The sequence below is a fragment of the Heptranchias perlo genome, chromosome 1 (assembly GCF_035084215.1).
Source record: "Heptranchias perlo isolate sHepPer1 chromosome 1, sHepPer1.hap1, whole genome shotgun sequence".
Lineage (NCBI taxonomy): Eukaryota > Metazoa > Chordata > Chondrichthyes > Hexanchiformes > Hexanchidae > Heptranchias > Heptranchias perlo.
In genome coordinates, this window is record NC_090325.1 from 22,339,814 (window position 1) to 22,358,502 (window position 18,689).

The window sequence follows — 18,689 nt, forward strand, 5'->3', positions numbered from 1 at the left end:
GCTCCCAGGTTTAATGATGCTTCACTCCAGGTCTTATTGGATGGGGTGAGGAGGAGAGGGAGGACAGAGATGTTCTCCCCTGCGGGCGGGAGGAAGTGGCCTGCCTCTGCCACCGAGAAGGCCTGGCTCGAGGTGGCAGAGGAGGTCACCTGCACCACCAACATATCGCGCACCTGCATACAGTGCAGGCGGCGCTTCAATGACCTCAGTAGGTCAGCCGAAGTGAGTACACTTACTCATTCCCCTACACTCCGTCTGCCACATCACCGCCCCCACCCCACATCTCCTTCTGCACTGCCAACACTACTCTACCCACTCAAAGCTCAACCTCATCTTACCTGCACTTACTCACCTCGCCAGTACTCATCCCACCACTACCACTCAACCCAATCCTCATACAATCTCATGGTTCTATCTCATACTCACCCTCTCATGCATCTCTTTCACGGTCAGCTTCACTCAACCTGCAGCCACAGGGCATGCATCACATATGCGCAGTAGGAAGCGTAAGGCAAACGTGTTGTGAGCATGAAGGGGATGCACAAGGGTGTTTGAGGGTTTGTCATGGTTGTTATTTATATTTGATTTCTCATCAACTCACATTACATATTACATTGTCACCACTACTGCTACGTCTTTGCGAATCTTGTCTGGTTTGTGCAATAATGCCCTTTCCTGAGGATCACTATGAAGACCCACAACTAATGCCACCCATTGTGTCACTGCAGAGTGGGTGTAGGTGCATTTGCAGGGCTCTTTTGTGCAGACGATTGAGAGACGGCAGCGATGTCCCCGGTGGCACCCTGGAAGGATGCGGAGGAGAAGTTGTTGAGGGCAGTGGTGACTTTGACAGCGACAGGTAAGTAAATGGTGCTTGGGCCAACCGGGAGCAGCTCAGCACGAATGAGGCTGCAGATGTCCACAACTACATGTCGAGTGACTCTGAGCCGCCATTTGCACTGCTGCTCAGAGGAGGTCCAGGAAGCTGAGCCTCGGTCTGTAGACCCTGTGGCGAGGGTAGTGCCTTCTGCGACACATCTCTCTCTGTGGTTGCCCTCCCTCCTGCTGTGCAGGTGGATGTGTCACAGCACTGTGTTGTGGAGCTCCACGTGTCAGAGGTGGACGGCGTGGCCGGCGAGGCTGTTCGTCCTCCGAGGAGGTCATGACTGCAGCTACCGCGGCCCCCATCCGGAAGATGTATGTTTGAGGGGGTCCGCAAGGTAGGTAAATATGTCTGGACACCGGGGTAAGTTTGTGAATTTTATTGTTAGGAGGTGGGTGGTGCAGGCCAAACTTTGTCCAAAGTTTGTATAAGCATGTATAAATGCGTAGGCTTCAAGGAGATCTTGAAACATTTGCCTGAGGAAGGAGAAAATCTCCGAAAGCTTGTGAATTTAAAATAAAATTGCTGGACTATAACTTGGTGTTGTAAAATTGTTTACAATTGTCAACCCCAGTCCATCACCGGCATCTCCACATCATTTGTCCAAAGTGACAGAGTGGCCTCCTACAATGAGTGAGGGTCTCCCCCCGCAAACTGTCAAATGGACCTTTGCAGCTGCCACAGGCTAATGGCTGCAACAAGTCCATTTCAACTGGGAGTCTTTCCCCCAGTACGGGAAACAGTCCCAGTTGACTTGAAAATCCCACTCCTCCTAAAATATCAGGTCAATCAGGTCTGTAAATGACCTGAAGTACCTAGTTAATTACTTTAAGTGGCATCCCGCCAGCTTTAATTGCCGGCGGGAGTCCCACATGCGGGGGCTGCGCGTGCATGTAAGCGCGTCACTGGGGAACCCGAAAGTGGGCGGGTTGGAGCCGGGCTCTGGACCCAACCCCGGAATCCCCGATTTTCGGAGCCCACCCGCCACGAATGCACCCGCTCGGGGGTGCGAAAATCGAGCCCTTTGTGTCCTCCTCACAACTTACTTCTCCACCTATCTTAGTATCATCAGCAAATGTGGCCACAGTACACTCGCTTCCTTCATCCAAGTCACTGATATAGATTGTAAATAGTTGAGACCCCAGCACTGATCCCTGCGGCACCCCACTAGTTACAGATTGCCATCCTGAAAATGACTCCTTTTATCCCGACTCTCTGTTTTCTGTTAGTTAGTCAATCCTCTATCTATGCTAATATAGATGTGGAGATGCCGGTGATGGACTGGGGTTGACAATTGTAAACAATTTTACAACACCAAGTTATAGTCCAGCAATTTTATTTTAAATTCACAAGCTTTCGGAGATTTTCTCCTTCCTCAGGCAAATGCCTTTTGGAAATCCAAATACACTACATCTACTGGTTTTCCTTTATCCACCCTGCCCGTTACTTCCTCAAAGAACTCTAATAAATTTGTCAAACACAATTTGTCAAACACATTTGCCTGAGGAAGGAGAAAATCTCCGAAAGCTTGTGAATTTAAAATAAAATTGCTGGACTATAACTTGGTGTTGTAAAATTGTTTACATATGCTAATATATTACACCCAACACCATGAGCTCTTACCTTATGTAGTAACCTTTTATGTGGCACCTTATCAAATGCCTTTTGGAAATCCAAATACACTACATCTACTGGTTTTCCTTTATCCACCCTGCCCGTTACTTCCTCAAAGAACTCTAATAAATTTGTCAAACACAATTTCCCTTTCATAAAACCATGTTGACGCTCCTTGATTTTATTTTGAGTCTCTAAATGTCCTGTTACTACTTCCTTAATAATTGATTCTAGCATTTTCCCAATGACTGATGTTAGGCTAACTGGCCTATAGTTACCGGCTTTCTGTCTCACTCCTTTCTTGAATAGGGGCGTTACATTTGCGGTTTTCCAATTCGCTGGGACCGTTTCAGAATCTAGTGAATTGTGGAAGATTACAACCAATGCAGCCACTATCTCTGTAGCCACTTCTTTTAAGACCCTCGGATGCAAGCCATTGGGTCCAGGGGACTTGTCAGCCTTTAGACCCATTAGTTTGCCTAGTACTTTTTCTCTAGTGATTGTGATTGTTTTTAGTTCCTCCCTTCCCTTTGCCCCTTGATTATCTGCTATTATTGGTATGCTTTTAGTGTCTTCTACTGTGAAGACAGATTCAAAATATCTGTTCAATGCCTCTGCCATTTCCTTGTTTTCCATTATTATTTCCCCAGTCTCATCCTCCAAGGGACCTATATTTACTTTAGCTACTCTCTTCCTTTTTATATAATTGTAAAAGCTCTTACTGTCAGTTTTCATATTTCTTGCTAGTTTACTCTCATAATTTATTTTCTCTCTCTTTATTATTTTTTTAGTCCTCCTTTGCTGGTTTCTAAAGTTTTCCCAATCTTCGGGCTTACCACTAATCTTTGCAACGTTGTATGCCTTTTCTTTTAACTTGCTACCATCCTTAACTTCTTTAGTTAACCATGGTTGATACACCCTTCTCGTGGAGTCTTTCCTCCTCACTGGGATATATTTTTGTTGAGAGTCATAAAATACCCATTTAAACGTCAACACTGCTTATCCACCATCATACCTTCTAATCTGCTTTCCCAGTCCACTTTAGCCAATTCTGTCCTCATGCCATTGTAATTGCCCTTATTTAACTTTAATACAGTAGTTTCAGATCCAAGTTCCTCATTCTCAAACTGGATGTGAAATTCTATCACATTATGATCATTGTTTCCTAAGACATCCTTTACTTTGAGATCATTAATTAATCCTGCCTCATTACCCATTACCAGATCTAAAATGGCCTGTTCCCTGGTTGGTTCCGCAACGTACTGTTCTAAGAAACAGTCCCGAATACACTCTATGAACTCATCCTCAGGGCTACTTTTGCCAATTTGATTTGTCCAAGCTATATGAAAGTTAAAAATCGCCCATGATTATTGCATTACCTTTTTCACAAGCCCCCATTAATTCTTGATTTATATTTTGCCCTACAATGTAACTATGGATGAACGGACACCGCGCAACAATCGCCAGACAGGAGGGTTCCCTCCCAGTCGGGGAACACTTCAGCAGTCAGGGACATTCAGCCACCGACCTTCGGGTAAGCGTACTCCAAGGCGGCCTTCGAGACACACGACAACGCAAAATCGTCGAGCAGAAATTGATAGCCAAGTTCCGCACCCACGAGGACGGCCTCAACCGGGATCTTGGGTTCATGTCACGCTACACGTAACCCCACCAGCGAACAAAAGCTATCTGTTTTTAATATAACGGGTCATTTGCTGGCTTTCTCTGCCTTCCGGATGTTTCTGCCTCTCTCTCTCTGTTTTTTTTTCTGTTTGTTTGACTGTATATTTGGGGGCTCTGTAGGTAACACCTCTCTGTCTGAACAGTGAGATTGCCTTGGCAACGGGCAGTTGCAAAGACTATCTGTAATCACCATGTATTGTTCTGTGATTTATAAATGCGTAGGCTTCAAGGAGTTCCTGACATTTACCTGAGGAAGGAGGAAGCCTCCGAAAGCTTGTAAATTTCAAATAAAATCGTTGGACTATAACTTGGTGTTGTAAAATTGTTTACTACTGTTAGGGGGCCTAGAGACTACTCGCAACAGTGATTTCTTACCCATAGAACCATACAACCATAGAAAAGATACAACACAGAAGGGGGCCATTCGGCCCATCGTGTCTGCGCTGGCTCGAAGAACAACCAGGTGCCCATTCTAATCCCACCTACCAGCATCCGGTCCATAACCCTGCAGCTTACAGCACTTTAGGTGCAGGTCCAGGTACTTTTTAAAAGAGTTGAAGGTCCCTGCCTCTACCACCAATTCGACAGCAAATTCCATACATCCACCACCTTCTGGGTAAAAAAGCTTTTCCTCATGTCCCCTTCCGCCAATCAGCTTAAATCTATGTCCTCTAGTTCTTGAACTCTTCGCTAGGGGAAACAGGTTCTCCCTGTCTACTCTATCTTGGCCCCTCATAATTTTGAACACCTCAATCAAGTCTCCCCTCAGCCTCCTCTGCTCCAAGGAAAACTACCCCAGCCTATCCAATCTCTCCTCATAGCTGCAATTTTCAAGCCCTGGCAACATTCTTGTAAATCTTCTCTGCACTCTCTCCAGACCAATTACATCCTCCCTGTAATGTGGTGACCAGAACTGTGCACAATACTCCAGCTATGGCCTTACCAGCGTTTTATACAGTTCCATCATTACATCCCTGCCTTTATATTCTATACCTCAGCTAATAACGGAGAGCATTCCGTATGCCTTCTTCACAACCTTATCTACCTGTACTGCCACCTTCAGGGACCTGTGCACTTGCACTCCAAGGTCTCTCACTTCCTCTACCCCTCTCATTATATTCCCGTTTACTGCGTATTCCCTTTTACTGTTTGCCCTCCCGAAGTGCATTACCTCACACTTCTCCGGGTTGAACTCCATTTGCCACTTTTCCGCCCACTCCACCAACCCATTGATATCTTCTTGGAGTCTACAGCTTTCCTCTTCACTACACGGCCAATTTTTGTGTCGTCTGCAAATTTGCCAATCATGCCCCCTACATTCAAGTCCAAATCATTAATATATACCACAAACAGCAAGGGACCCAACACTGAGCCCTGTGGCACACCACTGGAAACGGATTTCCATTCACAAAGACATCCATCGACTTTTACTCTTTGTTTCCTGTTACTGAGCCAATTTTGGATCCAATTCGCCACATTTCCCTGTATCCCATGGGCGTTTACCTTTCTGACCAGTCTGCCATGTGGGGGACCTTGTCAAATGACTTACTAAAATCCATATAGACAACATCCACTGCACTACCCTCATCAATCCTCCTTGTCACTTCCTCAAAGAATTTAATCAGATTTGTAAGGTATGACCTTCCCTGAACAAATCCATGCTGACTATCCCTGATTAAACCATGCCTTTCCAAGTGACAGTTGATCCTATCTCTCAGTATTGATTCTAATAGTTTGCCCACCACCGAGGTAAGACTGACCAGCCTATAATTGTTCAGCCTTTCCCTCGTACCCTTTTTAAACAATGGTACTACATTTGCAGTCTTCCAGTCCTCCGGTACCTCCCCTGTACCTAGTGAGGATTGGAAAATCAGAGCATCCGCTATTTCCTCTCTAGCTTCCTTCAATAGCCTAGGAAACAATCCATCCAGCATTGGTGACCTATCAACTTTCAAGGATTCCAGTCCCTCTAGTACTTCCTCTCTCGTAATGTTTACCTTATCCAATATTTCACACCTCTCCTCTTTAACTACTATGTCTGGATCATCCCTTTCCTTTGTGAATATGGAGACAAAATATTCATTTTAAACCCTACCCACATCCTCTGCTTCTACACACAAGTTACTCTTATCATCCCTGATAGTCCCACCTTTTCCTTAGCTATCCTCTTGTTCTTAATGTACTGATAAAACATCTTTGGGTTTTCTTTAATCTTACTAGCTAATATTTTTTCGTGCCCTCTCTTTGCTTTCCTTATTTCCTTTTTTACATCATCCCTGTACTTTCCATACTCCTCTAGGCTTTCTGCAGTATTTAGTTTTCTGTGACAGTCATAAGCTTTCTTTTTCTGCTTTATCTTGCCCCGTACACTTCTAGACAACCAGGGGGCTCTAGATTTGGCAGTGCCACCCTTTTTCTTTGAGGGGACGTGTCTGCATTGTACCCGTGCAATTTCACTTTTTAGTGCCTCCCACTGGTTTGCTACTGATTTCTCCTCAAGTAGTTGTGTCCAGGTCACGCCTGCCAATTCACCTCTTAGTTCTGTAAAATTTGCCTTCCCCCAATTTAAAACGTTTACTCCTGATTTAACTCTGTCCTTTTCCATAATAATGCTAAAACTAACTGAATTGTGGTCACTATCCCCAATATGGTCACCCACTGTCACTTCACCCACTTGCCCATCTTCATTTCCCAGGACTAAATCTAGAATTGCATCCCCTATTATTAGGCTTGTCACGTACTGGCTAATAAAGTTCTCCTGGACACCGATCCACCCAAATAATTCGACATCTTGATCTTCTGAGCCAAGATCATTTCTCACTATTGTACTAATTTCATCCTTTATTAACAGAGCTACCCCACCACCTTTTCCTTTCTTCCTATCCTTCCGAAATGTCAGATACCCCTGAACCTTGGTCACCTTGCAACCACGTCTCTGTAATGGCAATTTGTTTCTATTTGTGTCATAAATTAATCTAATTGCGAATTCTGCGTGCATTCAGATAAAGAATCTTTAATTTTGTCTTTTTACCATTTTTTCCTGCTCTGACCCGATTTGCTGGTGCACTCTTATGTTTGTTCGCTCTGTCCCTTCCTGTCATACTCTGGTTATCATTACCCCTATCGCTTCCCTGTACTACTTCCTTGTCCTTTCTCTTCAACATTCTAAACTTCCCCCTGCCCCATTTAGTTTAAAGCCCTATCTACAGCCCCAGTTATTCAATTCGCCAGAACACTGGTGGGAAAATGTGAAGTCATCCACTTTGGGAGGAAAAATAAAAAAGCAAAATATTATTTGAATGGAGAAATACTACAAAATGCTGCGGTACAGAGGGATCTGGGTGTCCTCATACATGAAACACAAAAAGTCAACATACAAGTGCAACAGGTAATCCGGAAGGCAAACGGAATATTGGCCTTTATTTCTAGGGGGATGGAAAATAAAAGCAGGGAAGTCATGCTGCAACTGTACAGGGTGCTGGTGAGACCACACCTGGAGTACTGCGTACAGTTCTGATGCCCTTATTTAAGGAAGGACATACTTTCATTGGAGGCAGTTCAGAGAAGGTTCACTAAGTTGATTCCGGGTATGGAAGGGTTGTCTTATGAGGAAAGATTGAACAGGTTGGGTCTATACTCATTGGAGTTTAGAAGAATGAGAGGAGATCTTATTGAAACATACAAGATTCTGAGGGGACTCAATAGGGTAGATGCTGAGAGGATGTTACCCCTCATGGGGGAATCTAAAACTAGGGGGCATAGTCTCAGAATAAGGGGTTGCCCGTTTAAGACGGAAATGAGGAGGAATTTCTTCTCCCAGAGGGTTATGAATCTTTGGAATTCTTTACCCCAAAAAGCTGTGGAGGCTGAGTCATTGAATACATTCAAGGCTGAGTTAGACAAATTTTTGATCAGCAAGGGAGTCAAAGGATATGGGGAAAGGGCAGGAAAGTGGAGTAGAGGTAAAAATCAGATCAGCCCTGATCTCATTGAATGGCGGAGCAGGCTCAAGGGGCTGAATGGCCTACTCCTGTTCCTATCTCTTGTGGTCTTATGGTCCCAGCATGGTTCAGGTGTAGTCTGTCCCAATGGAACAGCTCTCTCTTTCCCCAGTACTGGTGCCAGTGCCCCACGAATCGAAACCCACTTCTCCCACACCAATCTTTGAGCCACACATTCATCTCTCTGATTTTATTTACCCTATGCCAATTTGTTTGTGGCTCAGATTATTACATTTGTGGTTCTGCTTCTTAATTTAGTCCCTAGCCACTCATACTCTCTCAGCAGAACCTCTTTCTTAGTCTTACCGATGTTGTCGGTACCTACATGGACCACGATAACTGGATCCTCCCCCTCCAAGTTTCTCTCCAGCCCTGAGGAGATGTCCTTAACCCTGGCACCGGGTAGGCAACACAGCCTTCGGGACTGACGCTCTTGGCTGCAGAGAAAAGTATCTATCCCCCTAATAACTATACTGTCGCCTACTACTACCGCCTTCCTTTTTACTCCCCCTACTTGAATGGCCTCCTGTACCACGGTGCCGTGGTCAGTTTGCTCATCCTCCCTGCAGTCCTTGCTCTCGTCCACACAGCTTGCAAGAACCTCGTAACTGTTAGACAAGTGCAAGGGCTGAGGCTCCTGCAATGCTACCTCCTGGATCCCCTGCCTCACTCGCAGTCACACTCTCCTGTCCCTGACCACGGGCCAAATCTGAAGTATTTAGTCTAAGGGGTGTGACTGCCTCCTGGAATAAAATGTCCAGGTAACTTTCTCCCTCCCCGATGTATTGCAAAGTTTGCAGCTCGGACTCCAACTCCTCAACTCTGAGTCGAAGTTCCTCGAGCTGCAGACACTTACTGCAGATGTGGTGGCCCCGGGCAATACTGTCCAGTAGCTCCCACAAGTTGCAGCTGCAACACATCTCCTGCCCTGCCATATGAATAGTATTTATTTAATTAATTACATCACTGTAAATCAAATTATTTATAATTTTGATCCAAGTACTAACCTAGTTTAATTTAAGTTTAGTTAATTATAAATTTAGTTCTATACGGTTTTACTGTAACTTAGCCCACAGTCCCAAGAAAAAAAAATACTCACCACTCATCACCCACCTGCTTTACCTGTGACGTCACTCTTTGATTTTTATCTGAACGCGGTCGGTCCGCTCTCGCTCTGCACTGTTTTTATCCCCGCTCCGCTCTCACTGTTTCCCGCCGCTCTGGTGAACTCTCGCTCTGCACTGTTTTTATCCCCGCTCCGCTCTCACTGTTTCCCGCCGCTCTGGTGAACTCTCGCTCTGCGCTGTTTTTATCCCCGCTCCGCTCTCACTGTTTCCCGCCGCTCTGGTGAACTCTCGCTCTGCGCTGTTTTTATCCCCGCTCCGCTCTCACTGTTTCCCGCCGCTCTGGTGAACTCTTGCTCTGTGCTGTTTTTATCCCCGCTCCGCTCTCACTGTTTCCCGCCGCTCTGGTGAACTCTCGCTCTGCACTGTTTTTATCCCTGCTCCGCTCTCACTGTTTCCCGCCGCTCTGGTGAACTCTCGCTCTGCACTGTTTTTATCCCCGCTCCGCTCTCGCTGTTTCCCGCCGCTCTGGTGAACTCTCGCTCTGCACTGTTTTTATCCCCACTCCGCTCTCACTGTTTCCCGCTGCTCTGGTGAACTCTCGCTCTGCACTGTTTTTATCCCCGCTCCGCTCTCACTGTTTCCCGCCGCTCTGGTGAACTCTCGCTCTGCACTGTTTTTATCCCTGCTCCGCTCTCACTGTTTACCGCCACTCTGGTGAACTCTCGCTCTGCGCTGTTTTTATCCCTGCTCCGCTCTCACTGTTTCCCGCCGCTCTGGTGAACTCTCGCTCTGCACTGTTTTCATCCCCACTCCACGCTGTTTTTATCCCCGCTCCACCCTCACTGACTCCCGCCGCTCTGTTGATTATCAACATCCTGGGGGGGTCACCATTGACCAGAAACTTAACTGGACCAGCCACATAAATACTGTGGCTACAAGAGCAGGTCAGAGGCTGGGTATTCTGCAGCGAGTGACTCACCTCCTGACTCCCCAAAGCCTTTCCACCATCGACAAGGCACAAGTCAGGAGTGTGATGGAATACTCTCCAATTTGCCTGGATGAGTGCAGCTCCAACAACAATCAAGAAGCTCGACACCATCCAGGACAAAGCAGCCCGCATGATCAGCACCCCATCTACCACCCTAAGCATTCACTCCCTTCACCACCAGTGCACTGTGGCTGCAGTGTGTACCATCCACAGGATGCACTGCAGCAACTTGCCACGGCTTCTTTGACAGCACCTCCCAAACCCGCGACCTCTACCACCTAGAAGGACAAGGGCAGCAGACGCATGGGAGCACCACCACCCGCACGTTCCCCTCCAAGTCACACACCATCCCGACTTGGAAATATATCACCGTTCCTTTATCGTCGCTGGGTCAAAATCCTGGAACTCCCTTCCTAACAGCACTGTGGGAGAACCTTCGCCACAAGGTCTGCAGCAGTTCAAGGCGGCTCACCACCACCTTCTCAAGGGCAATTAGGGATGGGCAATAAATGCTGGCCTTGCCAGCAACGCCCACATCCCATGAACAAATAATAAAAAAATAATTAGGGAGATTTTCAAGTGGAGTTACCTACTAATTCGGTGATATAAAATTGTTGAACATTTATCTGACTGACGCATGAAATAGAACTGTTGTTACAAATTCTGGTCTGCTGTAGATATTTTCTTTAGGTACAGTGGCATCATTTGCATCTCTAAGTAATTTGAGCATCTTAATTGGAATTGACTCACACCGCCCTCTATCTACTTATATGACGGTGTAACCTGAGGATGTAACAATAGCACCCCTTTGTGACCTGGGTTGGATATTTGTGATTTTCGCATGTGTGTTTCTTCAATCTCTCTGAGGTGGACCAAAAAAAAAACACGTTGAGACGAAGTTTAATATGAATTGTTAGGCGGCTCTATCTCACAGCGAGTGAACAGACAGAGCAACAGTAATGATCAGATTCACTTAGTTCAATTGGAATAACTTGTTTTTGTGTAATAATACAAAAATAATGCCTATGTTACACTTCCCTACATCAGTGAGTTGTCTTGCTTGACTTAAACAAACTAATTCCTAACTTCCCTTGCACTGTATCCTTCTCACAGCACTTTTTTGTGCCTCATTGCTTTTTGTTTCTCCTGCCTTAATTGTATATATTGTATATACTTAACTGCCTGCCTGCGTCCCCGTCTCTTGCCTTATATCTCTCGTTGTTTAGAGCCACAAAAAGGCTTTCTAGTACAATGGGTGTGAGGTTATTCAATTGCTTAGACAGGATAACAAGTTGCACATTTACAGTCTATGATGAAACAACATCAAAGCTAGCTCATTAGCATCTTAACTACCTATTGATCAAAGTTTATAAGATATTAAGGGGAACAGATAGGGTGGATAGAGAGAAACTATTTCCGCTGGTTGGGGATTCTAGGAGTAGGGGGCACAGTCTAAAAATTAGAGCCAGACCTTTCAGGAGCGAGATTAGAAAACATTTCTACACACAAAGGGTTGTAGAAGTTTGGAACTCTCTTCCGCAAACGGCAATTGATGCTAGCTCAATTGCTAAATTTAAATCTGAGATAGGTAGGTTTTTGGCAACCAAAGGTATTAAGGGATATGGGCCAAAGACGGGTATATGGAGTTAGATCACAGATCAGCCATGATCTTATCAAATGGCAGAGCAGGCTCGAGGGGCTGAATTGCCTACTCCTGTTCCTATATTCCTATCTTCCTATGTTCCTATTGTTTCAGACCCCTCCAATTTGTTTTAAAACTTGCATGAATACACTATGCGTTAAAACATTTAAACTAACTCTTTTCCCCAAAGCCTCTCTGTGGAAAAATTGTCAAAAATAAGCCAAAACATGACCACAGTAAATAAGAATTTTACACAATTTGAACTTTTGTCTGCCTTTCGGGCTTCACAAAAATCCTCTTGCAATTTTCAGAAGATTAAACAGTCAAACCATTGAAATATAAAATATAACCACTACCTTGATGTAGCTGATGAACTCCTGCAGAAGGTTCTGGGACTGTGAAAACAACAAAAACAATGAAATAGGCAAAGAATGAAAAATTAATAAAAGAACAACTTCATTATATATTACAATTTGGTACAACAAAGATAGCCACCGCTTCTTAACTTCTTCATTGCAGTATTGTATCAATTCTGAAAATCGCAAGTTCTGTTTTAACAATGTTAAAAGTTTCACTTTCTCTTTCATCAAGTTAGTTTCACTGGGATTAGGGAAGAATGCCTTTTGTCAGGAAACTTTTAGCAAGGAAATTCAAGGAAGGTGATAACTTCAGTGCAGTAGTATGAAATGGCCCCTTACCTATCAGTAAAGTCTAAACAGGCTGGGGCTCTTTTCTCTAGAAAAGAGAAGACTGAGGGGTGACCTGATAGAGGTCTTTAAAATTATGAAAGGGTTTGATAGGGTACACGTAGAGATGATGTTTCCACTAGGGGCCATAAATATATATAAATTGGCTGGAGTAACAATGACTCTCCTCGGGATGTATCTGGCCTAGGTCTCCCGGGAGAGCCATGGTTTTGTAGCTGCGGCCTCTTATGGGTTCTCGGTCGCAGTAAGTCGTGCTTCCTGGTGGTCCCGCCGGGCAACAACATACCAAAGTTGGCTAAATGGGCTTCCCGGAGAACTCTCAACCGTGTACTCTTGTGTATTTCTCTACCGCGGTTTACCGTGTACGACCTCATAGTTGTTCAAAGAATACACGAACAGGTGATGTCGGGAGATCACCTCCCTCAGGAAGAGACATAAAAAACCACGGCGCTCGCTCTTATCCAGATGGGAACAACCAGTTAAAAAAGATCTCCGCTTGTGGAATCAGTGACCCGAGCGAAAAATAATCAGCTGGAATGTACACTGGGCAAACTCCTGTAGTCCCAGTATTACCTCCTCTTTGAGACCCTTGAGGAATGTCTTTATACAGAGCATCATTGGCTGGATAGTTCCTACCAGGGAAGATTGGAGCGAATAACCTCGCAGTTCAAGGGACCCTGCCAAGAACGAAGCTGGTGCTGTCTCAACAAACTTACATATTGTCTGTTTGTCTTTTATGATTTTACCCTCCTTGATATTGACATTTTTATCGGACTTCTTGTTTTAAGTTCATGGACATGTTTTAACTGATTACTCCCTTTTTTAATGCCATTTTTATCGATATTAATTGGATTTAGTCTGTCCATTTTATCTCTCCTCTTAGCTAGACAAGCGGTATGTCTTTTTAAATCATCTGTTTTACTAGATTTAGAAATGTATTGTAAAATGTGGTCTTTTCATATGGTCACCCTCGTTCAATTTAGTATAAATTTGTATGTTTTAGTTTATTAGTTTCACAGTTTTTTCTTTTTCTTTTCCCTGTGCGATATTGGTATCATCTGTCCACCTGATATGTATCTTGGTACCACGGTAAGTAAATTCTGCTTCACTTGTACTATTTCCAAAACATCCAGGGCTCCCAGTGTAGCTATCCCTGTGGTTTCAGACTGGATAGTCATGACAAGTTGACGAGCAACTTAAAAACTCGAAAAAGACACTCACAAATGGACAAGTTCCACGAGTGTATTTTAATAGTCACAAATAAATCCAATAGGTAATTCAGGAGAAATTTCTTTACCCAGAGAATGGTTAGAATATGGAACTCGCTACCACAAGGAGTAGTTGAGGCAAGTAGCATAGATGCATTTAAGGGGAAGCTAGATAAACACACGAGGGAGAAAGGAATGATGGAGTTAGATGAAGAAGGGTGGGAGGAGGCTCGTGTGCAGCAAAAACACCGGCACAGACCTGATGGGCCAAATGGCCTGTTTCTGTGCTGTACATTCTATGTAATTCTATGCAAGAACCTAAAGTAGTTTTGTAACGGAGAACTCAGCAGCCGTATGCTTATTAGATAATTTGTTGCTACCTTCAGCTTATATATGAAAGCACAAAAGATTCAGAGCAAAAGAAAGGTACTTTAGTCTTATTGAAACTGCTTTTTAAACCATAACCTTTACAAATAAATGTGCCAATGATGACCATTTTCTTGGAAAGTTGCAATGCCTGTACCATGAAAGCAGGATATATTATTAATCCACTAGATTTACATTCCACACTTTATCATACCGCCTTTCATATAAAATTGTATGCTACTGATCAAGTATTTAATATAATACATACAAAGTGCATGATGATCTTTTGGACCTTCCTTTTAAAATTTGCTCTGGTAACATTGATATTTGATGTTAAAAGTACTGTAAATTGTGAACAAATTTGTAACCCACAGTTAAGGAAAGAGGTGCTATTCATTCCCAGCAAATCCAGTATGCAAGAATGATCTGCACGACTGTACTTTGGATATTTTATCTAAGATTGCTACTTAGTTTACTTTAGTTAGCCCCAACAGGATAGACAGCAACTCAATTATATTGTGTTTCTCATTTTTAAAATTAGTTTACAATCAGCACAGGGCTAAAAGTATTGTAGACATAAATCAATGTTTAAATAATGTATAAAACACCCACAAAAATTGTGCAATGCACAATTGTTGCATTAAGAGCAACATCTAGCACCGCTAATCCCGAGCATATAGTACTCTTGTTGCTAGAATAATAAACAAACTAGAAATTTCATACCCATAATACATAGAGGGAAAAGTATAGGAAGGAATATTCACATCAGAAATATTCAACCACAAATACTGTCACTATTAATAAAGTTTATTTTTCATAACTGTTATTCAAATTTGTTATTCAAGGTATCTACTTAAATTAAAATAAAACACAATGGGTAGCCACAAAACTTAAGGATTGAAATTCCTGTTTTGCATTTGCACCAACATTTTCACTAAAATTATGAGAAGAAATTCTCATAATTCCTATAAAAGCAGATATGAATTTATTTTAATGTCTGAACATTTTTCTACCTGACGTTGCTAGAATTTCAGTGAGGCCGCTCTCCTTTCCCAGGAAATCAAAACATCCAGCATAAAAAAATCATATAAGCCTCTCATTTAAAATTCTACCACACAGCCAGTAAGCGTGAACTACTGCCGGGAGCTGATGGTTGCTGTGCAATGTTTAGTAAACCTTCTAATGGTTTTAAGGAAACAATTACCTCATTTTCCTCTGGTTCTTGCTCGATTCCTTCCTCTTCAATAATAAATGATTCCTTTAACTTCAGATATTCTTCGTGGTCTCGGCGTTGCTTTTCTTCCCATGCTTTTTTCAATTCTTCTTCCTTTTGTTATTGCAACAAAAAGAAATCCATTTTAAAACAGGCATTACATGTTTTTCAATAAACTCCAATTCTAAAATGAAATTCAACTAAATTTTAAAAATTCTCTTTGTCACCCATTATTTGTGCACAACGTGTAGTACATATGTGCAGCTGACAAAACGTAACCCGTGCACTGTGCAGGTGCATTGTATTCAGTTATGTGTTTATGAAGATAGGCCACACTTATATAGGAAGCAACCTCTACAATTTGCATAACTGTGTTTCCTAATTAGTATTGGGAAGTCCCTTTTCACCCCCAACAGTGCAGCTCAGATGTCAAGATGCCAAGTGATTTTTTTTGAAGCCTGAACATTCTAGGGCCTGAATGCTGTTTCAGTGTGAAATGAACTCAACACACTACTTCCTCCCTATGCATATCCTTCTGTCACCACCAGACTCGACTATTCCAATGCTGTCTTGAACAGCCTCCCATTCTTCATCCTCCATAAATTTCAGGTTATCCAAACCCTGCTGCTTATTCCATGCGAAGTCTGCTCACTGTTGCAGAAAGGCTGAGGCATTGTTGGAGGTGGCAGACGTTATAGAAGTGAAAGTAAGCGGTCTTGCTGATGGAGAGGTTATGGGGTCGGAAGCTCGAGGTCAAGTAGGCCGCCGAGGTTGCGAACCATCTGGTTTTCCTTTATTAGCCGAGGCATAGAATATAAGAGCAAGGAGGTTATGCTGGAACAGTGTAAAACACTAGTTAGGCCACAGCTTGAGTACTGTGTACAGTTCTAGTTACCACATTACAGTAAAAATGAGATTGCACTAGTGAGACTACAGAGGAGATTTACGAGGATGTTGCCAGGACTGGAAAATTTTAGCTATGAAGAAAGATTGGATAGGCTGGGGTTGTTTTCTTTGAAACAGAGGAGGCTGAGGGGTGATTCAATTGAGGTGTATAAAATTATGAGGGGCCTAGATAGAGTGGATAGGAAGGACCTCTTTCCCTTAGCAGAGGTGGAAATAACCAGGAGGCATAGATTTAAAGTGATTGGTAGAAGGATTGGAGGGGAGCTGAGGAAAAAATTTTCACCCAGAGGGTGGTGGGGGTCTGGAACTCACTGCCTGAAAGGGTGGTAGAGGCAGAGATCCTCATCACATTAAAAAAGTTCTTGGATATGCACTTGAAGTACCATAACCTGCAGGGCTAGGGACCAAGTGCTGGAAAGCGGGATTAGGCTGGGTGGCTCATTTACGGCTGGCGCGGACACGATGGGCCAAATGGCCTCCTTCTGTACTATAAATTTTCTATGATTCTAGTGAACGATTATCAAATCTGTGAGAGGTTAGGCCTAACCACATTATCTTTTATTTTCAGGGCAGAATCACATGTCACAAGACAATCATGCCATTGAACTGGATCCGTAATTTCCTCAGGGCACAAAACAGGAGTTTATGTTTTTAGTGCAGTACAGAGGTCCAATGGGGAATATTCTGGAGTTCCACACTTCATCTTCATCAACAACCTTTTATGCTACAACAATCACCAGGGTCAAGTTTGTGACCTTTATGACCCTATAATACATCAAAAATGACAAAAATACATTTAAGACTAAAGCTAGAGATCTATGTGGGCTTATGATCAGCTCAGAGATGGCCAACAAAATAGGACTGTGAATTTATTCCTTATAACTATGTAGAACATCAGTTTATGCCATTCTAAAACGCTTTGGGCATAATTTTAGCATGGAGCCAGGAAGGGGGCAGCGGGGTCGAATTGCGGACAGGAAACCTGGAAGTATGGGTTCCCCGGACATCCTTACGGTTTTAACGTAAGGAAGTCTTTTTTTTGACAGTTTCCCGCCCGACAGGTTGGCCTGATTGACAGGTTGGTCTCAGTCGGACGGGAAAAGAGCAAGGAAGAAGTAAGTGTTTAGGTTAAGTCTTAGATGGGGGGCAGTCAGGGGGGCTTGGGGAGGGGGGTGGGGCATCGGCGGGGAATTAGTCATCGGGGATCAGTCATCAGGAGGAGGATTGCAGGGGGTTCACGATCGTTGGGTGGGCTAACGGCCATCGTTGCGGGGGTGGCGGGGGGGGTGGCTGCAGGTAGGCTTGCTGGGCCTGAGGGAAGCACTCCTGCTCTTCTAGGCCCACAAGCAGTGCTAATAAAGGCGTTTAACTGCAGCTTCAGGCCTTCTCGCCTCCTCTCACGCGGCGTGAAGGAGAAGGCCTGGGAATCCCGGCTAAAATCACAAAACCTGAAAATAATGGAGGCCCGCAGCCTCCTTGAAAGGTCTTAGTGACCTCCTGAGGGCAGGTTGGTTGCTCACCCCTCGTCCAGCCCCCATGAAAACCGAAAATGGGCAGGTTGAGGTGGATTTAAAATTGTTGCAATTTTTAATGCGCCCCGCCCCCAACCCACCAGTTTTTTTGAGTTAAAATCATGCCCTTTGAAGTTGAGTTTCCGCTTGTTTACGCCAGTAATATCAGCATAATCCGGGCGGAATCGGCTGAACCAGCGCAAAAGATCGGGGAATTATAAACGTAATTGAACCACTTATGTTCGTGTTTTCCGCAATCTTTTACGTTGGTTCAAGTTTCAATTCGCCCGGATCAGCCCCACCCACAAAACTGACCATACCCCCTGGTTGAAATTACGAGATTCCACTCATCGCGCTGGTTCGGGAAGGCTTTTCAAATTGCGCTCATTTTCTTAGGCGCACAGGCACTAGTTTTAAAAGTTTTTTCATATCAAAAACTATTTAATTTATTAAAAAACTGACTAGTGTACACCAATTAAACTATTAAATGGTTCAGTATATTTTTTTAAGTCATTTTCAGTGATTTTAAGTTAGGTTACTCACAGGTGGAGGATTGGACACCATTATTAAAAATGCTTATTTTGGTGATAAACCCATTTTCAGCCATATTAATAAAACTACACCAGGTTACCACTCTTAAATACATTAAGGACTATGCAAAATGAACTTGAGCAGAAACTTGAACTGTAACCTAACCAGTGCAATTTCAAGTGCATTTTGGGCACAATTTCCTGATTGCGCCAAAAGTGGAAACTCTACCCCTTTGTAAAACAGCTCTGCTTGTAGCCTATATTCAATTTTGTCAGGCAGCACTGCATTTTTGTATTTTCTAAATTTCCAGTGTCACAAACTACTACCACCCCACATAAAAGTGAAGCTCCATTCAAAAAGCTATTTTAT

At 43.7% G+C, this 18,689-nt stretch overlaps 1 protein-coding gene across 1 annotated transcript in view; it reads right to left on the bottom strand.

Annotated features, from left to right (window-relative positions):
* The window catches only part of LOC137320473 (DDRGK domain-containing protein 1), an 88,863-nt gene that overhangs the window by 12,825 nt on the left and 57,349 nt on the right, over nucleotides 1-18,689 (bottom strand). Inside the window, exons 5-6 of the mRNA XM_067982172.1 lie at nucleotides 15,364-15,486; nucleotides 12,235-12,273 (exon numbers count right to left, since the gene is read on the bottom strand). Of these exons, the coding sequence (XP_067838273.1) occupies nucleotides 12,235-12,273; nucleotides 15,364-15,486 (162 nt within the window). The remainder of the gene's footprint in view (nucleotides 1-12,234; nucleotides 12,274-15,363; nucleotides 15,487-18,689) is intronic.